Source organism: Anabrus simplex, chromosome 13, assembly GCF_040414725.1.
Source record: "Anabrus simplex isolate iqAnaSimp1 chromosome 13, ASM4041472v1, whole genome shotgun sequence".
In the NCBI taxonomy this organism is placed as follows: domain Eukaryota; kingdom Metazoa; phylum Arthropoda; class Insecta; order Orthoptera; family Tettigoniidae; genus Anabrus; species Anabrus simplex.
In genome coordinates this window covers 10,959,459-10,985,804 of record NC_090277.1, presented here as the reverse complement: position 1 = coordinate 10,985,804, position 26,346 = coordinate 10,959,459, and the positions used below count along the sequence as shown (strand labels likewise).

Here is a 26,346-nt window from a genome sequence, read left to right as displayed (position 1 = left end):
AGACTACAGCAATCAAAGCAGAAAGAAAAATAAACTAAATTGTTAATTCAAACATTTTTTAACAATGCATGCAATGAGTCTCAATGGCAAGACCCTGGACTAATATGCCTTGCACTATGCTGTATTCTTTGTAATGAGCACCACGGAGAAAGTTTCTTGTTCTTCGTTGTTGTTGGTGTCAGGAATATAGCCACGAGATGTCCCGTTTTACCTGATACCAAACCATGATCGTAAAATAACTTTCAAAATTTCATTAAATTCGATGAGCCATATTCCCAGTAAAGGAAACTGTGAGACTTCAATGGCCAATCCCTCATTTTCAAACACAGAATCTGAAGGTTCTTGATAAAAATGGTAGTTCTGACAGAATTGTCAATATTCATTGATAATGTGCTTGTAATACTTCCGAAGTTTCTATTTGCTATAGGGCTTAGCTAAGTACCATGTGACAGCTGATTTAGTTCCAAAGCACTCCACTGCATAGCGTATGGTAGCTTGTATCATCGCTACTAGAGCTATAGCTGTTTCAAGCAGCAGCATCTTAGCGCACTCTAACAGCAACACTGTGAAGTTACTATAGGATGTTGTTTGTAGTTTTATTATTACAAACTAATGCAGCTATGTTCAACATATAAAATTTAATATACAAACCAACAACATATCATCTCTGACAAGGGACACCCTTGCAGAAGCTACTGAGCTGGGCTGAGTAGCTCAGACAGATGAAGCGCTGGTCTTCTGACCCCAACTTGGCAGGTTCAATCTTGGCTCAGTCCAGTGACATTTTAAAGTGCTCAGATATGTCAGCCTCGTCTTGGTAGATTTCCTGGCACGTTCAAGAACTCCTGCTGAACTAAATTCCAGCACATTGGCATCTCAAAACCCATAAAATTAGTTCATGGGACATACACCCAATATTATTAGAAGCTACCAATCCTACAGACTCAGGTAAGAGAAACAGAACCTGGAGAACTTCAATGGTAATAACTGAATGGAGACTTCGGTCTCACCCAGACAATTTGGAATCATGATGTGTTTCAGCAGTTGCTATACCAGTCACTAGTTGGCAGTATCAACTTCATGAGTGTATGTTACAAAGGTGATCAGCCTAATACTGAGCAAGTTGAATGTGCAGTTGTGAGTTTGCATTTGGGAGATAGTGGGTTTGAACCCCAGTCAGCAGCCCAGAAGCTGCTTTCCCATTTTCACTTTAATTAAGGCAACACCCGGTTCCTTTCCACTCCTAGCTCTTTCCTATCCCATAGTTGCCATTATACCCATCTGTGCCGGTGTAACATAAAGCCAATTGTAAAAAAAATATAACCAGCCCAGAACACAGCCTGGGTACATCAGTCAGAATAAACTACAAGGAAACAAAGAACTGACCATATATACATGTAACAACAATAGTTGCCATTAATAACATTTAGTCCTAAATATTTCATGTGATGTAATCGCTCAGTCGTATTATATTACAAAGAAAATAAAGTATACAGAGTGGTCAGAAACAATGTGAACAAGGAATGCAAGCATTGGTAATATTGATAAATAACCAGGAAAAAATTATGCAGTTTCTCATGACGTCATTTTATCCACTGCTGAAGTTAGCCAATCACATCGCTTTGCAGGCAAATTCAAGTGGACTTTATGATGCAGTGTTGCCAAGTCTGCACAGTGTAGCATTTTTGCAACATAATATTCTTCTTATAGTTACATAACATGCTAAAGGATGGCAAACCTTAATGCGTACATAACATCTTTGACATCTGTACTTCCAGAAATGATGCTATGGCTAGAGGTAATAATTTTCTCCATTTCTGTGCAATGTTATCTTTGCCTGAGGCAGATTGATATGTTTCATGGCAGCTGTACCTTGACCACACCCAATGTTGATTAACTAAGGAGATCTCACAGCACCCGGTGTTTCAACAGGGCTACAGCAGGAAAAGTAATGAAATATGAATGTAGCATTTTTGCTACATCATGCAGATAAGGCATTTCTTTTCAGATGCTTGGTTCAAGGTTAAGAGCAGCAATGACTTGGAAGTACTTCTTGATAGTGTTCTATTTGTTGATTATTTCCTTAATGATGCAACACTCAAGTCCAAATCATAATTATAATACTGTAGTATGTACTTTATTTTAATATGTATTGTGTTTTCTCAAGATTTACCTTTAGCAAATGTATTCATAATTCTTTTTGTCATGTCTTAAGGCTGAGAATCAACTAAAATATGCAATAGAGAAGTTAACTTGACAGAAGTGCAAATCTAGCAACTGTGCAGGCAGTAATGTAAGGTATGGAAGGATGGATGGTCAGAGAATGTTACCTAGCAATCGTGCAGGCTGTGATGTAAGCTATGGATTGATGGCCAGAGTGTGTTACCAAGCAACTGTGCAGGCTGTGATGTAAGCTATGGATGTATTAAAGTATTCATGAATGGCCAGACAATTTTACCTAGCAATCATACTGGCTGTGATGTAAGGTATGGATGGATAGTGAGACAATGTTAGCTAGCAATCATGCAGGTTGTGATGTAAAGTATACATGGATGGCCAGACAATGTTACCTAGCAATTGTGCAGGTTGTGATGTAAGATATGGGTGTATGGCCAGACAATGTCACCCAGCAATTGTGCAGGCTGTGATGTAATGTGTGGATGGATAGTCAGACAATGTTACCTAGCAATCATGCAGGCTGTGATGTGAAGTATGGATGGATAATCAGACGTTACCTAACAACTGTGCAGGCTGTGATGTAAGACATGGATGGATAATCAGACAATGTTACCTAACAACTGTGCAGACTGTGATGTAAGATATGGATGGCTGGGTGCAGGATCTGGTGTGAAGTATGGATGGAAGGCCATGACCAAGTAACACTGTGTTTGAAAAAGAATGCAGATTGTTTCACAGGCTATCACATCAGTTGAACTGTGAATATGCCCTAATCATTTGACAAGCTATTACTTTTTACTTTAATCAATATGTTAAATCTCTTTTAATTTTTAAAAAATCAGTTGTTTTCTATATTCTTATGAGTGAGAAACAATACTTCCTCTCATATACTGTACTGGGGTACCATTTGTATATACAAAGCCTACAATGCATGAAGAAATGAAGTTCCTATGAATAATCACACAGAAGACCAGGAAGGACAAGTGCAGGAATGAAAATATCCAAGAGGAGGTGGGAATAGAAGACTCCTTACTACAGAGGATCCGGAAAGCAAGACAGAAGTTGATCGGCAAAGAAAAGATGTCGAGGAGAAAGGACAAGATTGGGATATCACGAGAGAACAAGGAAAGAGGGGGCTTGCGCACCACACACGGGCAACTGGAGATGGTCAACCATGATGATGATGACCGACACTGTAACACTCATATACCCTGTTCACATTGCTTCCAACCATACTTTAGAGGGTTAAACTGGAAAACAATGGGCAAGGCACAAACTAAGCATTAGCTAAGCAATTCAAATCCCTTTCTACAACTGCAGAAAGTACAGTAAAAATCAAAACAAATTAAAAATTAACTGTGATGTACAAATTTCAACTCCAAAATATTGGTCAGTCCTTCGCACGACATTCATTTAACAAATGCCACGTGCAAGTCGACCTTTGGTCAAACCCCTTGCCACACGCTAGGCAAAAGTGTTTCTTCTCTCCAGTATGAACCTGCTCATGACGGTTCAGGTTCGACTTGCTAATGAATTTCCTGTGACATGTGCTACATTCAAAAGGCTTTCCAGTGGTATGAATTAAAATATGTCTATTCAGTATGAGAAGAGTGGTAAAGAACTTTCCGCAGTAAGTGCAATTGAAAGGTCTTTTTCCCGTATGTGTCGACATATGTTGATTCAACGTACTACGTTGGGCGAAAGCTTTGTTACAAACGGTACAAGCATGAGGCCTTAGACCAGTGTGGACCAACATATGACGCTCGAAGCTATCTTTGATATGGAAGTTTTTAGAACAAATACTGCAGGTGAACCATAAATTTCCGTTGTGCATTAGCATATGGCGCGTTAAATGAGATTTTTGACGGAAGCGTTTATCGCATTGACTACAAGGAAATGGCCTTTCGCCTGTATGAACCTGAAAATGTTCCTGCAATTCAGGCTGGTCAGAAAATCGTTGCCCACATAATCTACAGGAGTAAGGTTTATCTCCAGAGTGAACTTGCATATGTTTAGAAAGTTCTGCCTTTCGCGTGTACCCTTTGCCACAGTATGTACAATTATGTGGCTTTATCTTTTCATGTGTTACCATATGTCTGTTCAGGACAGATCGACTTGTAAATGACTTTCCACACAGATGACATACGGGAAGAATACCACCCTTATCATAATACTGTTTATTCGTTTCTTCTAATGTACCTTCATCAAATGCATCATATTCCACTTCAGTACTCTTCCAAGTAACTTTCGAATCAGGCACATCATCATCCACGATGCACAACAGTGACGAATTCACCCTGAAAAGTTTAACAAGCAGTTACTACAGCTAGTTCCCACATGCAAGGATGGCCTTACTCCAAATTAAATATCATAGTAATAATAATATCAATAGTATTATTCAATAACTACTAACATTTTTAAACTGTTCAATGGAATAGCTAAGTTCTGCAAAAATCTGCTGTTATTATTGTTGTTTTTAAAGATGCTATCAAGGGTTAACATAATTTTTTTAGGTTTAAAATTGCTTATTAAACAGTACAATAATTTTTCCACACTGAGAGATGCAATTTAATTGAAACAACACTGTAACTATTGCTTGAAGTATCTTCTAATCACTATTATTTAAACAACAGAGGGCCCTCAGATGAAAAAAGTAGGATATGCAGACACTGTTTGGCAGCTTCAGAATTATAGCAGATTCAATAATTGATATCTTTTGGGCATTTCAAACATTGCATTATGTTTAAATTGAAAGACTGAAATTAATTTTAACCCTTCCCCTCGAATTAAAGTTCTCTGTGTTGCCCCTATTATTGGTATTTTAAACAAAAATTTCTATCTCATGTGACGTGTATTCATCTTTCATGATTTTGGAGATAGCACTTGCTCTTAAACGATGTAATAAGGCCTACAAACACTTACAGCAACATATATCGGAGCAAATAAAAGGAATATGTACAATTTAAGACATATTATTTTACATTTTTATTACTATCATTATCATATAATGATTGGTTTTGTTAGTAATTTCACTGAATAAATTATCAAAAAACTGAAAAACTCAAGTTCAGTCCCTGGTTTAATATGTGCGATGGTTTGTAGCCTGAAACTGCTGTAAGTGTCGATTTCTAGAAATTGATATCTGTTGATTTATAATTTCATCAGCCATCGGCATCAGTCACATGTTGGGTTACGGTACACAAGCTGACATTGCCAGTTCACTTGTAAGCTCCATCAAATGCTATTAGATATATTCAATAGGGTACAGGGAAAGAGTAGAGGTGCAAAAATACTGGGTTTTTGTACTGTTACCTGCCATATACAACAATATTTGTTATTGCTAGTGGCTTTACGTTGCACCAACACAGATAGGTCTTATGGCAATGATGGGTTAGGAAAGACCTAGGAGTTGGAACGATGTGGCCATGGCCTTAATTAAGGTACAGCCCCAGCATTTGCCTGGTGTGAAAATGGGAAACCACGGAAATCCATCTTCAGGGCTGCCGACAGTCGGATTCAAACTCACTATCTCCCAGATGCAAGCTCACAGCCGTCCGCCCCTAACCGCACACCCCTGAGAATGGGATTCAAACCCACTATCTCCCAGATGCAAAATCACAGCCGCATGTCCCAAACTGCACGGCCAACTTGCCTGGTATATACAACATTGAACAGTACACTATATATGACTAGGGTGATTAAGAGAATTTGTGAAAGAAAGTTGCGAGAGGAAGGTGTATGGGAAAAAGGTGAAGGAGTGAAGGGTGCAAAGTGAGAGGCGTGTGTAAGAGTGATAAAATATTCTATTAAGGACAAAGTTGTGTATGTGCAGTGTAGATGAGTGTGGTCAAGTGTGAGTTGTGAGTGAAGGATTATTATATTAAAGTGCAATAATTTGGAGTGATGTTGAAAACTGAAGGTGTGTGAAGCTTAATTATGTTAGGGATCTGATTAGATATTGTAATTGTAGAAGGTTTAATCGATTGTGATAGGGCATGATATTATGTAACTGTTGACTCATATGTGTCCTGGAATTTATCTGGTAGTAGGTCAGTGTATAAGGACTGACAAGTCAGTAGGTGAGCATGATGCTGAGGGTGATGAAATGTGAAGCCAGCGGATTTAGCAAGCAGTGAACTGTTGTAATAATTGTGTGTAAAAGTTAAGGAAGATTTAGATGATTTATTTATTTATTTATATATTAATATTTAAGTTGAGGAAGAGTTAGATGAGAGAGATGATAGGAAAGGGCTAGATTAGATTTATTTATTTATTTATTTATTTATTTATTTATTTATTTGTATGTTTTATTTCTTTCCGATTTTGTTTTATTTTATGGGAACATGTATTTGGGCTAATGCCTGTTATGTTCAGCAAATATACTAATACTAATATATGACTAGGAGAGCACATTGCAACCATATTTGCTTTGCTATCGCTTGAGCCTTTGCATGCGAAAGTTGACTGTACCTAATTGATGGCTACACTCCCATCTAAAATAATAGATTTTTGACTGACTGTCAAATAGTATCTGAATTTTACACAATTCCACGCTGAACCAAAAGATAGCAGTACAATATAGCATCATGTATTTTCTTAGCTAAGAGATGGCAGACGAGTGGTGGACAATACAATGTCATCTTGATTTATAAATTTCATTTTTGTTCCGTATTGATAGCCACCAAATATCATAAAAAGAAAGAAAGGTTCCACCTAATCAATACTTATTTATTATCACATGTATGATGGAATATCACATGTATAATAGGACCGGTTTCGACCTCTTACAAGGTCATCCTCAGCTACATTAGAATCCTATGTTTGCATTTTGTATTATGCCTCATTCCTAAAAGCTTTATGACATATTCTGAAATTTAACAACATTATGTTGATTACAATTTCGTTAAGAGTTCCAATGTTACAATATAGCTAAAATTATAACAAGTTAAATACTCTTATTACATAATATAATGACCCAATATACACATGTAATTATAATAAAACTGATTCGTCTTTTCTTGTTAATGCATAATGTAAGAATAATTTACCATAGGCTTTTGCCTATTCAGTTAAAACAAGTTCCATTCTTATAAATGTTTAGTCATATATGAGGCGATCTTTGTTGATATTTGTGAATATTACAGTAGTAAATTAGCAATAAAATACGCCAGTCAAGTGTAATTATATGCTAATGACTCAATAAAATATATTACTTATCTACATTAAAATATTAGCTAACATGGTTGAACGTGCTTAAATGCTCTTTTGAAAGTCTAAAACAGTCGATAACAATAAATCTTGCGTTGTTTTGCGTTACGTATTACATTGAAATAATGTGAAATTTGCCCATTATACAAACATATAAACACATTAAAGTATTTAAAACATTGCAAGGTATGCTTAGACACAAATGTCTGTTTGTAGTTTAAATGAACAAGTGACAGCACATTCTTATGTCGCTTTTAAAAAAGACTGATGAACATGCGAGTTAAAAGTCTGAATTTGCATAAGCCTTAGCTGATACACTTTGTGTAAAACTCAACCACTTTATCTTTCTAATTTTGTTTTCATGACTTGAACCTGGCTTGTTTGACTTGGCTGATGTTCTGGAAATTGTTCAATTTGAATGACAAGGTCGTAATTGTTGGTGGCTCTTTCCTTTCTTATGATGTTGGTGTTAATAAATGTTGTTGTGGAGTGGTTGAGATGTATGTTGCTTGGCTGTCTGTCGCGTACGATTTTACTGCTAATTTACTTCTGTAATATTTACAAATATCAACAAAGATCGCCTCATATATGACTAAACATTTATAAGAATGGAACTTGTTTTAACTGAATAGGCAAAAGCCTATGGTAAATTATTCTTACATTATGCATTAAAAAGAAAAGACGAATCAGTTTTATTATAATTACATGTGTATATTGGGTCATTATATTATGTAATAAGAGTATTTAACTTGTCATAATTTTAGCTATATTGTAACAATGGAACTCTTAGCAAAAGTGTAATCAATATAATGTTGTTAAATTTCAGAATATGTCAAAGCTTTTAGGAATGAGGCATAATACAAAATGCAAACATAGGATTCTAATGTAGTTGAGGATGACCTTGTAAGAGGTCGAAACCGGTCCTATAATACATGTGATATTCCATCATACATGTGATAATAAATAAGTATTGATAAGGTGGAACCTTTCTTTCTTTTTATGATATACAATGTCATGTCGGGCCCCACCCGACAGACGAGGGGTAGTAAATGAAGTAAATCTTTCAGCAATAATATTGCCATTAAGTGGATACTCTTTCCTCAACTGAAAAACAACATGAAATTCAACAAATAATCACAGGGCGGTTAAATCCATGCATTAATCAGATGTTTTCTGCTACTGGTTCATTTTACTCCATGGATATGAATGTAACATGCATAATGGGCAGGAAATGAATAATATGGTACATCTAATGTACTTGCTGAGATCAATTTAATTTTAGGAATGGAAGAGGCACATTGGACATAATTCTCTCCTTAAGACTTCTTTTACAATTGGCATTATATCACACCAACATAGACGGGTCTTATGGTGACTATGCGATAGAAAAGGGCTAGGAGTGGGAAGGGAAGTGGCCATGGCCTTAATTAAGGTACCCCTGCATTTGTCTGGCGTGAAAAGGGGAAACCACGGAAAACCATTTCCAAGGCTGCCGACAGTGTGATTTGATGTACTATCTCCCAAATGCAAGCTCATAGCATTAAAACGCATGGCCAACTTGCTCTGTCTCATTAAGACTAATGCTGGAGAGATATCCAAGGAAGGGAAGGACAGGTATGTTGCATGAATTGATTTTGAGCAAGTGCTTCACAAAGCTGAGTGGTTAAAATTGTTTCCAATGCTAAGAGAAGAAGGAATATAGTACAAGAGGACAGTCATATTATCTACAATCTGTAAAGAGAAGACATGGCTATGTTCGACATCATGAAGTAGCTCTTTTCAGACAATGTATAACACGAGGATATGCCCTCTCAATGGGTACATGACAATCTGGGGTTAAGTTGTTACAAACTGATGAAAATTATTTAGAAATATGGAAACAGTTAAGTTTAAATTCTACACTCATGTTCATAAAAACCAGAACACCCTGAAAGATTAGAGATAGGAAGTTCATATTCACAGGACATGTGCATTAGTATGTTCTGATTAGCATTTAAACTATGTCGCCCCTCAGGTTCAAAGTCCACACTGATATCACGGCGCACCACCACCGACTGGTAAAATGTGCCTGTCGCTGCAAACCAAAGATAATGGATCAGTGTGAGTTGAGCAGAAGTGAAGGATGCCTTGCAGATGTATGCAAGAACTGTACCATCAAATGAGTGAGTTTCAAAGAGGACGCTTTATTGGCATAAGAGAATGTGATGCATCCATCCGGGAAACTGCTGCTTGAATGGGACGAAGGGTATCAGCAGTGCAACGAGTGTGTACAAAATGGTTCACAGAAGGCCGTAGAACACGATGAGATGGGTCTGGTCACACCTCCCAAGAAGATCAACACCTCATCCAAATGGCACTGCAGGGCAGATCTGCATCCTCCTCGGCTCTGGCGCAAAAGTGTAGCACATCGTGACAGTGACAGTCTGTCACCTTTATTACAGTCTCAGTTACCAGTGTGTCATCCACTTCTGTGCCTATCTTTCAGTAATGTGCATAAACATGCTAGACTACAATGGTGTATGGAGAAACATTACTGGGGACAGAAATGGCAGCAGATAGTGTTTCCGGACAAATCCAGGTTCTGTTTGTTTGAAAGTGATGGCCGCATTTAGGTTCACCGCAGACAGAGCGAGAGGCATCACACTGACTGCATTTGTACAAGATGTACAGCACCAACTCAAGGCCTTATGGTGTGGCACGCTATTCGGTACAACCACAAATCACAGTTGGTTCTGGTTCTGTGATGAGTTTGACCTACGTGAATGACATCCTGTGACCCGTAGCCATACCCTTTCTGCACTATACCGCAAACGCCATATTTCAGCAGGACAATGTGTGACCACATGTTGCCGCATGAACACATGCCTTCTTGTTGTCACAGGATGTCAGACTGTTGTCCTAGCCCACCCAATCACCGGACTTGTCGCCAATCAAAAATGTGTGGGACATGGTGAAACGACGGGTGCGGCGCTATGACCCAATGCTACAGGTGAATGCAGCATGGTTGGCTATATCCTAGGATACCATTCACACCTTATATGCGTCAATGCCGTCGCGCATGGAACAAGTTATCAGTGCTCATGGAGGACACAGTGTTTACAAGGCAAGAGGACACATGCGAACCTAGGTGACTGAAATGCTAACTGTTTTTGCAGAACATAATAATGAACATATCCTGTGAATATGAACTTCCTATCTCTAGTCTTTCAAGGTGTACTGTTTTTTATCAACACGAGTGAATTTATACCCTTGAAAGTTTAAACTTATCGAAATGAAGTTCTCCAGTAGTGTTTCCTCTCTCCTTGTTAGTCAAACAATGAGTGCAAGGTGGTGGGTGGCCAGTTGGCTAGCTTGTCAGTAACTCTCCCTTACATTATGCTCCAGAATTACACTTTTAGCTTCGTTATTAATGTTGTTGTTGTTTTGGTAGTTCTAATCCTTTGTATTTTTAATGTTTTAGAAATTGTACAGGGTGTTGTTTAACGAGCATATGGGCTGGGAACTTACCTGTGTAGCACTCACTATTAGATTGAGTTACTCCACGCTTTATTTTCTGCTGTGTTCTATGTTTCTGTTCTACTCTTTGTTAAAAACAATACATTAATTTGCAACATCATCCAACAATCTATATTAAAAAAGTGCTGAATTACATACCTACATATAGTGTGTAGTATCATTTATAACTAAGTATTATTTATAATTGGTGACCCCAACATGATCCGGTAGTGATTTTACTGGCATTAAACAAAGTGAAATGGAAGAAACTCACCATCAGTTGACTATACTCAAGAAACAAAGACCAGACAACCAGCAAAACAGAAATCACACATGTTGCAGTGAAGATTCCATGGGTTTGGTGTAAAAACATTAAGGTATGGTTTTTTCCAATTGAAGCACAATTTGAAACTGTAGGAATAAGATGCAAAACAACAAAATTCAACTATGTTGTAGGTTTATTAGAGCCTGAAGTTGCAGAATTAGTTTAGGATTTTCTGATCCATCCTGCCACCTCTACACCATTTAGAGACCTAAATAAGCGATTGATTTATTATTATTTTTTTAATCAAAAATAATCTATTCAGCCCAGGTGAATACTCAAAAAATGGAAATAATATTAAAGAATGAATTACGAAGGCCATCTGGAAAGTGGTACCCGTTTGCGCAATAAAGACACAGGAGTAAATATTAACAAATATACAAATTTTTACTGGAATGAGCATACTTCTCCACATAATCTCCAAGCAAATTTAGGCATTTGTTATAACGTCGAACGGGTTTTTGTATTCCAGCGTCATAGTCCTCTGCCACCAGCATACTGAGATACGTAGTCACGGCTCATTTAGGTTTTTCATCACTGTCAAATCTTTTTCCCGGTTTCCCACTTGAATTGCTGCAAAAGTTGTTGTGTTATCACAGCTGCATGAGGCCTGGCATTGTCATGAAGGAGAATGATGCCTGTAAACAACAGACCTCGCCATCGATTTTGTATTGCCCACCGTAATTTCTTTAATGTTTTACAATACGCATTAGCATTAATTGTGTCTCCGTGGGCCATAAAATCAATGAGCAGTACACCTCGGCGATCCCAGAAAACGGTTGCCATGAGTTTCCTGGTGGACAGAACTGTCTTTAATTTTTTTGGTTTGGTTGGTGAATGAGCATGATGCCCCTCCATTAACTGTCGTTTACTCTCAGGTGATGCATAACAAAACCATGTTTCGTCCCCAGTAATGATGCGAGTCAGGAAAGAGTCTCCTTCATCAGAATAACGTCCCAGAAATGTCAGTGCTGCAGCCATATGCTTGGTTTTGTGCTCCTTTGTAAGCATGTGAGGGACCCATCTTGCACAGATTTTTGAATAATGCAGATGGTCTTTGACAATTTCATGAACAATTGTTTGAGACACATTAGGAAAATGTAAGAGTTCATCAATTGTGATGCACCGATCGTTCCTCACGCATTCATCTACTGCGCTCAGCAGTTTGTCTGTAATGACAGATGGTCTCCCAGAACGCTCCTCATCGTGTGTATCCCCCCTCCCCAGGTTGAAGTTGAGACACCAGCGCCGAACAGACGACTCGTCCATCACACTATCTCCATACACCTCAATTAATTGGTGATGAATATCACAAGGTCGAACGTTTCGTGCATTAAGAAATTTAATCACGGCCCTCACTTCACAACTGGTGGGGTTCTCAATTTGTTTAAACATTTTAAACGATCACAGACACAACACAGGCAATGCTAGCATCACGCAACCTCACACAGAGCAGGCAGACAAGCCACTGACACGGTCTGACCTTGCTCAGCGGCTACCCGAGTCGTCAGCACTTCATGCGGCACTAGCGGGTACTACTTTCCTGATGACCCTTGTAGTTCTGACTTGTGTCTATAAAGGGTATAAGAATTAATACATTCTTGAATGAGCTATGAAATAATTTTGTAATTTTTCTTCCCATTCCTTAAAATAATCTTTTAAAGCCCTTGCAGGCTGCGAAATAAGGCTTTGTGTGCTGCCATTTGGAAACACCTGGTCTAGAAGATCATGACATGACTGCAGATATTCCTACCCTCCTCCACAAGTTAAAAGAGCACTTGAGATCTCTCTAACCCATTCCAACTGAGCACCATGGTGTCAAAAATGTTTTCATCCACCCTCGTCTCAAGACCAGCAAATTCGTTTTCATATGGTATGCTTCAACCAAAACTTCTCTTCTGCCAACATTGGTATGATAGATCATTCCAAGTGTTGTCATGAAATGACAAACACTTCCAATTGGCAACACCTGGTGGGACACAAACTATCAGCACTGATCGACTCTCCATCAAATGATGCAAATACACCATCGAAAATTCAAGAGGATAACTCATCACCAGCTCCATTGTCATCAGCTGCACAATCAGCGGGCCAGCCATGTCATCCCCAAAGAATGACGAGGTCTGCGCGAGACGTCACCTTTCTCAGTACATATTTGGACGTTATCACGGGGGAGGCAGTGTGTAGTAGTCATTAGCGCTGCACTCGCCATTAGATTAAGTTACTTACTCCACGCTTTATTTTCTGCTGTGTTATTTATGATGTACTCCTTGTTAAAAACAAACAATATATTAATCGCAACATTCATCCAATAACATATATAACAACTTTATTTAGTTGTCCTTCCAGGTTGAACCATGTTGTAGTTTTCTGTACATTTCGTACAGTTTGCCAACGTTTCAAATAAACTGAAGTATTCTTTGTCAAGGCGAGTGAAATACCCATACTCGATCCAAGGTAATTGGTCTCCCAGGCAGCAATCACACTGAATTACATACCTGCATATAGTGAGTAGTATCATTTATACCTGTAATTATCTGTTATGTAATTTTATAGTGTCATCAGCACCCTTTGTGGAAATTTATTTGTGAAAATGAAATTAAAATCCACAGCCTATTTTCAGTCATCTGACGGGGTCCAGAATGGAATGAATGAAGCCCCCATCTAGTAGCCTGGGGGGAAATGTGCTGGCTGCCGGAGCCTGCCACACTGCTCTAGGGCAATGAATGACAGATGAAATGAAATGATATTACAGAGTGTTGCTGGAATGAAAGATGACAGGGAAAACTGGAGTAACCAGAGAAAAATCTGTCCTGCCTCCGCTTTGCCCACCACATATCTCACATGGAGTGACCGGTATTTGAACCATAGAACCCGGCAGTGAGAGGCCGGTGCGCTGCCACCTGAGCCACGGAGGATTGAAATGTATTTGTAATTTTTGCTATTATTATTATTATTATTATTATTATTATTATTATTATTATTATTATTATTATTATTATTATCAATGGTTCATGGCAAGGTTACTGCAGTCAACTCCTAGTTAGTGAACTATGGACAACAGCTGAGTGGCCTAGTAAGTGGTCCTGAGAGTCGGGATACCAGTTACTATGGAATGGGAGTGGGCATCTTGGGTATATTCTGAGTGATGGCCCTCCTTGTGCTCAGCCAGCTAGAACTATATAATACACCAGTCGTCCCTAACCTGTTAGAGGAGAGATCCCCACAGGGACTATGTATAAGTAGGGTAGCATTCTGCTTCACAGAATTTACCAAGCTCAGAACATTCTAAGCAAGCCTTAGACCTATGGGAATAATGGAGTCCCACTTCCATTTGATAGGCAAGGGACTCCTTGGAAACAACTTGGCAAACTAAATGAAATTCAATGGGAAGCTATCAATATTAATGGGGCTTTTTGAAGAAAATAGAACTGGCTCAGACAGAAAAGATGATGCATCTGGATGTGGTTGTTGTTAATGACATTCAGGTAAGGGGACTTAACGAGAAAAAGAAAAGAGAATAGAATGTTCTTGACAGGCATCAAAAAGGGAAAGGAAGAGTGTGGGTGTGAGCTTTTCATCAGGAATACTATTGCATGCAACATAGTTTCTGAGCAAATGATATTGGTATATTTGGCAGCTGGAGGAATTAGCACGAGAATTGCCTTGGTGTATTCACTATGTGACGGTGCAGCTGACAAAGTTAACAAGTGTTAAGAAGCACCGAGTGACACCATAGTCAGGATCAACAGTAAAGGTAGGATAGAACTAATGGGTTATTTCAATGTGGGAGTTGGAAATAGAACTGAAGGATATTAAATGGTGGTGGGTAAATGTGAGGAAGATATGGAAGCTTATAGGAATGGGAAGTGTTCACTGGACTTCTGAGCTAGTATGGGATTAGCAGTTATGAATACATTCTTTAAGCATAAGGCTATTCACTGCTACACATGGCAGGGTGGATGTACCATATGCACAATAGACTATTACTTAAATGACTTTGAATTCAGGAAATATGTTAGGAATGTGCAGGTATTCATAGGATTTATTCATGATACAGACCATTATCTCATCTGCAGTGAACTAAGTATCTCTGGGCATGTCTGCACACAAATTAGGGTAGCAAATCTCCAGGAAGAGGAAATTAGAAATATATGGATATGATTAGTAAAGTTCCAAACAGTGGATAGTAAGCAGGTTCAGGATACAGCAGAATGTATGGGATACAGGGATACTGTAGCACAAACAGAAAGAGAATGCCTAGGCACAACTTTGTGTAAAGATGGGAAGAATCACACATCTTGGTGGAACGATGAAGAGAGAGCAGCTTGTAAATGTAAAAAGAAGGCATATCAGAAATGGTTCCAAACAAGGATCAAGTAGACAAAGAACTGTACATAGAGGATATATTTAATTACTGTATACCAACAATGAAAGTCAGGGATGCTCTTTGTGTTATGTAAAGATCAATGATGCTACTGGATTGGAGGAGAAAATGAGGGTACGTTGCTACTTCCGGGCATGCGATTCAAATTGACAAACTTGCTGTATTTGCTATGCCAGATCTTAAGCCACTGCTCACCACTCTGCTTCAGTAAAAGGCTGGAACGAGAAGGGAGGCTGAGGTGGATGCGAGACAGAGACACGACTTGCGCAAGGGTTGTCCTCATCTCTTACAGCAATACCTGCCCAATGGTTTGATTGCGGTAAATGTTCAATATGCCCCCGCTTCTCCTTCAATGCACAGTTCACAGCAGTGCATTAGTGAAATTTGGACTCTGCCCAGGATATGTGGTATGGCACAAATGACTTGAAAAGCTGTCTGGATTTTGGTACAAGTAGATTTTCTTTTTCTAAGGGATTCAGATACACAGGAAACCCGAGATTAAAAATTTGTGGGAGTGAAATCGGTCGACCACGAAGGCCATTTAACTGGCCCACGATGGCCTACCCATCTCCCTGGATGATAATTTAAGTGCTGCGTGACACAGCGAGGGAAATGCAGTGGCGTGCCATCACGACCTGGTCATATTCGCTGCCAAATACCCAGAGGAACTTCTAATAATCCAGGCAGTGTTTGTATCAAGAAATAGTAGTATTTCTCACCACTCACGCAAGGTGGAAAGACCTAAGTAATCAGTCGTCAACAATGATGAAATTCTTTTAGTGTTGTTACTAGTGGTTTCAAGACCGCACTAACACATTGAATATTTCTGGCGAATAGAGTGGCAAAGGGGTGGATTGGGAAGGTAGCGGCTATGGCTTTAATAAAGGTACAGCCCCAGCACTTGCCTGGCGTGAAAATGGAAAATCGTGGAAATCCACCTTCTGCTGAAATGTGCTCACTTCTATCACATGAGGGTTATTGTCTGCCTTAAAGTGCCAATTTCTGGAGTTTGCCAGCTATTCTCCTGTAAATGCAGCTTCATCCATGAAAAGAAGTATGAAATATTTCCTCAGCTGTTTAAGACCCACCTAACAAAGGTGGGTAATCCAGCGGTGTTAGTTCTTGCAGCAATTGATACTGACAAGGGTAAAACAATTGTTGATCCTTCCATAACCTCTATTATCATCATATTTGAAGCATTAACATTCCTCCCAGCAGACCTTGTACTGGTTGATGCATTATCATAATTATTTCTTCTAAAGCAGCCTCTTCAAACTCTGGGTTCCATAGCGATGGTGCTCTGCCAGTGTCTGGGGTCTGAGACATGCAATCCCCTGTCAATAGAAAACAAGGCTGTGGTGATTGGGGTACCAGACACCATAAATCCATACAGCCATCAGCTGCCACATAGGCCAAGTGCATATCAGGAGCAATGACCTTCGCCTGGTCAAAGAGGATTTCATGGTCTGTACTGTAGAAATGTTCTGCTACAGCAGACTAGCTTACAGCATTTTTCATGGAGGATGAAAGTGACATTCTTGACTGACCTAATGTGTACTTTTACCCTGGTGCTAACAAGCTTTTTTGTCATGCCAATATATGAGCAATATGAGCCCGGTGTTTCAAGAGGGGGTTTTTCTTTGACTGGTTGAAACGGGGATTTGAGCTACTGGTCTGTGGTGAAAACTGGAATTATATTGTACTTCCTAAGAATGCTCTCTATTCTGTCAGTTATACAAGCCACATAAGAAAAGAATACTCTTTCTTTCTTCTGTTGCCCTTGTTTTAACTATTCCTGTTAGGCTACCTGATCTTCACGTCTCCTGACGTATAGCCGTTTTTCTTCAGGGATGTTGCCTGTTCTCTTAATGCACTCAAGTGATTATCAGAATCTTCAACATGGTTCACAAGTTCAAAATGAAAGTAGAAAATGAAGGTAAATTACCTTTTCTTGATGTGTTAGTATACAAGAAGAATGATGGTACATTAAGAAATGCAATGTACAAGAAACCTACACATTCTGAAAGACACCTTCAGAAGTCCTTGCACAGAATTTTCACTCTCACTTTCTCACTCTCTTTGGACTCAAATAACCTTCACTGTTGCTATCACTACCCTAAAACTCAGATTCATTTATCAAAACGTAATTATTGCCATTGCCATAACGTCATCTAAAATAATGTCTACAAGTGCAATCAAACTCTCGTCATTATCATGATGTCAGTTCTACTACATAATGGATACTCAGTACCAGAGAAAATAAACAATTCTTCAACTATCCCAGTGTCACATAAATACAGACAGCAATTTTTACCAACAGTACATGTCTCTAATTCCTCACAGAGTGAGGGAATCTAATATACGAAGATAAGTGAGACACTGTGTCATTGCAAGCTGAGCTCATCATCTGAATCATGCGCCAAAACACCCGGCACGACCACAGCTGGTCAAATGATGCAAATGGGTTAAAATACAGTAAGAACATTATGTTTAATTAATATTTATTGTTACAATATCAAATTATGATTTTCCTAACTTTAAGTTAGTGGAAGCCGTAGCTTCCCACCTGATATTCCAAGTGCTAAACTATTGTTAACTTATTTAAGATAAGTACTTACTCATTGGAAAATGATTCAGCTATGCCGCAGTCTTCTTCGGAGAGGTCTTCTTTCACAACCTAAGTACAAATAACAATGGTATAAGTACATTTTATTTACTTCTGGCAGTGCAAAATACATATTGTAAGTAGCTCTTTCTAATCCCTACAGTGATCTGTTGATATAAATAGTAACAAACACAATAATATGAGGCAAGAAGTATAAAACTATTCTTCCATGTTATTTACAATTACCTTGTTCTCTTGAGATGATCACAAGGAAGCCCCCACTCTTTTTTAACAACTCACTACACCACTCAAGAAAACATTTATTGCCTCCAAGTAATTGAACAGAGATGGAGAGATTTATGTAAGTGACGTCATAAATGTTCCAGCATGAGTGAGTGTCATAAGCCTGCCAACTTTTCAGAAATCAAAAATAGGAAGAGTTTTTCATTCTTGGATTTTATCACATATATTGTGCCACAGTCTCCGTGAAAAAAAAGGACAAGATAAAAGGCATACATATCTACAGTTGCAATGTGAATTGATCCTTAAATTTAAAATCTTAAACTAAGAAAACACAAAAATGGTTACAAGAAAATGTAACAAACACAGAAGAAAATTAGACTGTAAAATGAATGGAAACTCAATTTCACAAGTTTCTCTGAACACCTGAAGATAACGTTTGTAATGTTTTGTGGCCATAACACAAAGATAAAATACCATAGACTGCAAACAACACAACTCTTTGAAATCATTCAAGTCATTAAAATTATGAACCAAGAATGAACACAAATGCACTGAAATATGTGAAACTACCACATACAAAACACATCAATATGTCTCATATATTACTAACATACAATTCTAACAGGGGGACATCACATAACCGCAAGAGAAAATACATGGAATATAACTGCAAAAAAATTACGCACAGAAACAATGTTAACAGTGCACGAACCACACAGCAACAAACTCATTCTTTCATCCCGACTAATGGATTCGCTAGTGCACGCTAGCTTCTCTTGCTTGTAGGGCAAATGCCATCCCAAATTCTCAGCTGTAAAGCTCACACGCTGCTGAAGTGAGCGGGAAACACGATACACCAAGGCAACGGACGATACACTCGCCAAATAAAGCAACAAATACATACCTTGAAAATAAGGTTGCGTAAATTACACGAGCACATATCCTAGGGGAAGAGTACTGGCCGTACTGGAGGTTATATTGGATAAAAACAGAAAAAAGTAAATATAAATAGGAAGTGTTGGCAGGCACGGACATCCCACTGACTCCAAGAAACTGCACGAAACTTCATCAAAGGATGACTTATTTTGAAAGGAAAATAAACTGAATGCAGGTGTTTTGAAACAAACAGAGATACAAGTTCATGTGCAGGCTGAGAAAAATTATCCATGAGGCACAGATTTGAAGCTGTGAAAAAAAACTTTATATAAATTGTACACGAGCTATCACAGGAACAAAAACATTGAGAATGAGTTACACCTTCCATATATAAAAGTGATCACTCCATGGACATGTATTGTTGTTTTACAATTTGTTTCACGTCCTACAGACATAGGTCTTAAGACAAAGGCCTAGGACATGGAAGGTAGCGACTCTAGCCTTAATTAAGGTACAGCCCCAGCATTTGCCTGGTGTAAAAATGAGAAATGCCAGAAAATCATCTTCAGGGCTGCTGAAGTTGGGATTCTCACCCGCTATTTCACGAATGTAAATAAAGTATAACGAACTCTACTTTCTGGGCATTTTCTATACCGAATTATACACTGAAGCAATACAACCGATGCTAACTCTACCAATAAAGCCACAAGCAAATTATAGCTATGATCCCTTCATCTTTTATCCACCTACCGTCTTACTAATAAACGGTATATAGCTTTCATACAAGGTTTATACACTGTTTATGTGAAATTCGTTACTAATAAACCGCGTATAAGCCTCCTGTGTATACATCTGTTATAGTTATTCATTGAATTGCTTATACAGACCAGGACCCTTGTATAAGCGCTGTATAACAGCGAGTAGCGGAAAATGAAACGAGTGAGCAGTTTATTTTCGTGCTATTTATTGTCTACAGTAATATAATCGCGGTGAAATATTTGACTTATCCATTTAACATGAACACACATTGAATGAATGGATGATAACGTTGATAATCTTCACGGTATTTTAAACGTAGAAGACATACACCATTCAGAGGTTATGGAGGCTAGACATCTTCGTAAAGTAAAACACTTTAAAGAGACGGAATGACAATGAATGACTATAAAAGAAATGATGTTTGGGCGTATTTTTGGGTAATAATGTGTTACGGTACTGCTTAATAGACTTTTGAAATTGCGAATTTATTACCGGTATACATTATCTGCCTCTACAAAGATCTTTATCAAATTTGAGTACCCTAAAAAGGGACATATTCCTCGACATAAAAAATGGTATAACTTGAAAACCGTATGTAATATGATTTCCATACTTTGTAGTTGAATACGCAGAAATATGATGTATAAATGCCTAATAGAAACTTTTTTGATCAAACCTTTCTTTTAAGCTACAAAGCAGTTGTTTCTTTCTCCTGAAAAGTAAGGAGTTTGGAATGTGTACATTTTTCAACTCGCCGATCCAATTACAATGGCTTATATTTTCTGTACTATCCCAGATAGGAGCTTTCGATCTTTTCTTAAGCTTTTCCATTTCTTTTTTGGCATTCATTACACAAGCAAGCTGAAGAAATGTTGATATTAATATAAGCTCATTTCTAGCTGTCTCACGGAAAGACAATGAATAACGATAAAAGAAATGATGGTTGGGCGTATTTTTGGGTAATAATGTGTTACTGCTTAATAGACTTTTGAAATTGTGAATTTATTATACATTATCTGCCTCTACAAAGATCTTTATCAAATTTGAGTACCCTAAAAAGGGACATATTCCTCGACATAAAAAATGGTATAACTTGAAAACCGTACGTAATATGGTTTCCATACTTTGTACCTGAATACGCAGAAATGTGATGTATAAATGCCTAATAGAAACTTTTTTGATCAAACCTTTCGTTTAGCTACAAAACAGGTTTTCCTTTCTCCTGAAAAGTAAGGTTTTTGGAATGTGCACACTTTTCAACTCGCTGATTCAATTACAATTGCTTAGCCTACGTTTTCCGTACTATCCCAGTTAGGAGCTATTGATCTTTTCTTAGGCTTTTCCATTTATTTTTTGGCGTTCATTACACAAGCAAGCTGAAGAAATGTTGATATCAATATAAGCCAATTTCCAGCTGACTCATTTTGTGTTGCCACTGCCTTTTCGATATGCCGTGCTACTGCGCGACTTTCCGGAAAGTTTTGCCTGTAGATAACCAGCAGAAGCGATCATAAAGGCCGTGAACATGCGAAAAACGCCAGTGAACTCCAGGAAGAGATCCCTACGCCTTGGAACGAGTGTGTACGTGCTGTATAGTAATACAATGCGTATACCACGTTTATTAGTAAGAAAAATATAAAATGCTTATACAGGGTTTATTCACTGTATTACTATACAAGTGTTAAACAACTGTATAAGGACTTTTTATTAGTAAGACCGTTAATGTATAAAAGATGAGAGGTCAAGAACCTCCAAGTGGAATTTGTTCACAAAAGATTTGATCTCTTGAAATTTTTTTAGTGCAAATTATTGTACTACAACCTAACGATTTACATATTAAAAATTTAATTTTGGTTTCATATTGACGTCGCTAAACATGTACAAATGCAGATGTAAAAAATCCATCAATTCAAATGATCATATATTATCACGATATTTACATAATCATACACACATCATATGTGATGAATTGAGTTGATGGATCTTTTACATTTGCATTTGTACAACCTAACGAAGCAAATTATGTGACATGTACAGTCCAGTTAGGCCCTTGGCCTGTCAGGATGACTGCTGCCCAATCCAACATCCAGCAGATATTAGAGCATCATCTGGTCAGCTGTGTTACGTAGCTTTCTTCATCAGTTCACAGACTGGCCCATGAATTCTCACAAGGTTGAGTCCCTTCAAGTCCTCTGTCCATGATTTCTTCTTAATCAAATAGACATGGGCAGAGCCAGCCCCACAGTATGGCAGCAGCATCCCTGCCGCTCACCCTGAGGCCCAGGGTTTGATTCTCAGTCAGGTCAGGGATGTTTACCAGGATCTGAGGGCTGGTTCGAGACTTGCTCACCTTATGTGAGTAAAATTGAGGAACTATCTTATGGTGAGATGGCGGCCCCGGTCTTTAAAGCCAAGAATAACAGCCGAGAGGATTTGTAGTACTGACCCCACGACACCTCATAATCTGCAGTCCTTCGAGCTGAGCAGCGGTCGCTTGGTAGGCCACGGCCATTCGGGACTGTTGCGCCATGGGGTTTGGTTTGGTTTTAGACGTGTGTAGTGAACAACCATAACACTCTTACTCTATGGGGCTAGCTCCAAGCCCTAAACAGTCTACAGTAACATTTCCTCACGGTTTAACATCGCATTAACATATCCAAGGTTTTCGGTGATGGAAGGATATGAAAAGGCTGGCATTGGGAAGGTAACAAACAGGGCCTCAAGTAAGTTATGGCCTCAGCATTTGCCTGGTGTGAATATGGGAAACGATCTTCAGGGTTGCCGAAGGTGGGATTCAAACCCAACATCTCCCAAATGCAAGCTAACAATACACAACCCTAACCACACAACCAACTCACTTTGCCTACAGTAATATATTATAATATTCAATACAATGCTTGAGGACATTAACTAACATTGGTTGTTGTCCATTGGCCTGCATGTTAAGACCAAGTGTGTACACGAGTATGAAAGTATGAAAAACAAGAATATACAAATATGTTACTGTGTATAGGAGAGAAAAGATCTCAGGCAGAATGAGTGGAGAAAGTAGAGAAAAGAAGATGAGATGAAAGATGGGAGTGAAAATGAAGGGAGGGACTGTAGGGGCACATGACGATCAACTCAGAAGGAATCAGGCTCAAAAGGACAAGATTTGATAGACACCTGATCACGATGGCTAAGGAGAGAATGACCAGAAGGGTATGGGAAACAATGGGAAAGATGAGAGGAAAGATGGAAAGCACAACTTTTAGACAGAGCAACTCAAGTTAACATAACCATTTTAAATATTTCTAGTGTAAATAAAGCCTAGGATTCTAGTAAATAATTTTGACCTTAGATATTAGGAAAGCAACTGAAAATACCAAAAAAAATAGGCAAAACACATCCTGCTTAAGACATTGAAATGATGTAACATTATTTATGTAAATCAATAAATAATATATAAAATATTGCAGTGTTCTCCCCAGAAATTTTCGTCAACCGGGTGGCAGGAATGAGTAGCCGGGCTGGGTAAACTACGTAAACAATAACATTTCAATTTATTTCCCTCTAGGCATTAACAATAATATCAGGCAGTAAACATTAACTATATAATTGAACTATTTGAACAAGACATAGCAAGAGTATTTTGAACTTCTGGTGTTCTACAGCTCGTTCATAATCATATAACACCAGGACTTATCACTTGGTTGCTGTGGAGTGCCAAACGATTTGAAATGTCAAGAGGGATAGAGTGCTCGCGTGTGATTCCGCACTACTCCAGATACCGCTCGCACACGACACTATGTGATAGTCAAGCTAAACATCTGAGCACCGATCTAACTGATGCAATTATGCTGGCAATAATGAAGATATATCATTTAAATAAACCGTTTTATAGTTTTTACGCTTTAATTTGGAGCACCCAATGACTCAAAAATGCATTAATATTACATAACTAGCATATGTCTAGGGTATGTTAGCCAGGTGGCCTATGAAACAGCAGGGCTGTGTGGCAATTAAGGAAAGGTCCTAGGGAGAACACTCACTGTATTGAAAAGGTGGACCCTCAACAAAGATTCTTTCAGAAAGGTATATGCTGTTCAATACAGAGATTTCAATGATGAAATTTATAACCAGTAAAACCAAGTCGAGATCAGGACGACTGGACTGAAATGGGGATCAAAATAGATGGGAGGTAAGTAAACAAAAACCAACTGACATGCCGGAACTCAACAACACAGGAGAGAAAGAGAGATACCAGTGAGGGACACGGGAAGAGGATGAACAGTATAAAAGAAAAGAGTGAATGAAAAGGTTTTGGAAGAAGAAGCTGAGACCAAAACCATGACAAAAGATATCCATAGCACTACAGGGGCCGGAATGAAAGGAGATCACTATACACAAACAAAGCAATCTAACATCTAACGAGTAAAATAAATACGTTCCCAAAGAAGGGCTTGTTCCGTCCTGTTATAAATTCTGTGTGCCGAAGGAGTTGAAAAAAGTCTCTTCTGTCGAAGAAATTGTGGAATAACACGTGTCGCGGCAGCGGAGTAAAAATGTAAGAGAGCACAGTAGATGGGATTTCTTCTTGCGAAGCATTTCAGATTGACGACTTAAACGATAAATATCCTCCCCGCAGAGGTGGGTCATTAAAGTATGAAGGCTTTCACGGCCGGTGTCAATATAATAAAATTCTTCCGGGCTGTTATGCCGTGGTCCACTCCTCTCGCTTCTCCCAGACGTTTCGACTACTGCTGCGGTAGTCATCTTCTGTGGCGTCGTGTAGATACGCTCTCCTGTATCCCGCTGGCGACTGCGAAAGTTGTTTGGGAAGCAGCTGTATTTATATGTAAGTGTGTGGCCTCCAATTGGTTCGCGCTGTGCAATCCGACATCCGAGCAGCCTGATGTTTGGTTGGCTATCTGAGCACACGACCTCCGATTGGTTCGTGCCGGGCGTGGATTCTGACTGGGTCGCTCCGAGAAGTCTGTCGTCTGATTGGATCTCGGAGTGCACGACCTCCGATTGGGTCGTGCCGAGCAATGGATCCTCTGGTTGGTTGACTGTAATGTCCCTTATCTTACTAAACTTCAGTCGTATGTTACATAAAGGGGTGTACCAGGCATCAAGTATACCGAAAACCAACACACACAGACCGATACTTAAACAAAAATTCGAATCACCATCCTGGGCAGAAGCGCGCCATGATGAAGACTTTGGTGGATCGCGCCCTTCGTGTCTGTGAACCAGAGTACATCGAGATTCATAGAGTTTATTATTAAGGAAGGATTTCTACTTCTATAGGAACATTATTTCATCTCTGAGCCAAATCTCATTAATGCAAATTTGGGTTTTTGTTATTTGAAAAGAAGATCCATGTTTCTTAGAATTCACTTTTAAAAAGTCAGGGGTCATGTTATGTGTTATGCACTGAATAAGAAAATCAATGTCTTTGCTTAACATTGCTATTTTGACTTTCAAGCTAAAGAAAACCTACATAAACCATAAACACCATCCACAAGTCCACAAACATGCCGCATACTAAAGCATGGTTCACCGTGCATTCAATATCCCAATGTCAAAAAACATGTTATGCATGAATTGAACAGCGTCAGAAACATAGCCAAGGCTAACGGATATAATAAACATTCCTTTGAAGGAATAATAAGTAACGTCACACATTGACTTTCCACTACTATTAATGTAGAAGAAAAACTATCAAAACCTTTCACATTTAATAAGCCACAGAGACACCAGACTTCCAACACTTTCAAAAACATGATATAAAAATATCTTTTAAAACAGACAACAATAAAGCATCAATTTTACACAACACAAACTCAATTAGTAATGATAATAAAAAATTCTATAGATCAGGTGTTTATATGCTTAAATGTAGTAGCTATCCGTCAACCTACATCGGCCAAACAGGTAGAAACTTTGACACGAGGTACTTAGAACGTGCAAATTCACGTCAATATAATAGATTTTCAGCTATGGGAAAACATTATGATGGACTCAAACCATAAATTCACAAATATTGATCAGGATCTAAAAATCATAAAAATGGCTCTCTGCTCAATATCTTTGAGAATTGTTTCATCCACCCAGATCAATTCTTTAATTCCAATTTCAACCTTAAAGAAATATCTGAAAAAATAAACCGTTTATTTGATCTATGAATTCCTATTTTCAATAAAAAGAAATTAAGTACTCTAAACCCTCTTCTTTCTCTCCAAAAATCACCCACTATTCCACATTCCTCAGCCCCACGTTAGGCATTTT

At 38.5% G+C, this 26,346-nt stretch overlaps 1 protein-coding gene across 1 annotated transcript in view; it reads right to left on the bottom strand.

Annotated features, from left to right (window-relative positions):
* Positions 1 to 3,428: 3,428 nt before the first annotated feature.
* The window catches only part of LOC136884857 (zinc finger protein 184), a 36,968-nt gene continuing 14,050 nt past the window's right edge, over positions 3,429 to 26,346 (bottom strand). Inside the window, exons 5-6 of the mRNA XM_068230166.1 lie at positions 18,209 to 18,267; positions 3,429 to 4,475 (exon numbers count right to left, since the gene is read on the bottom strand). Coding sequence (XP_068086267.1) covers positions 3,569 to 4,475; positions 18,209 to 18,267 — 966 coding nt within the window. The 3' untranslated portion in view covers positions 3,429 to 3,568. The remainder of the gene's footprint in view (positions 4,476 to 18,208; positions 18,268 to 26,346) is intronic.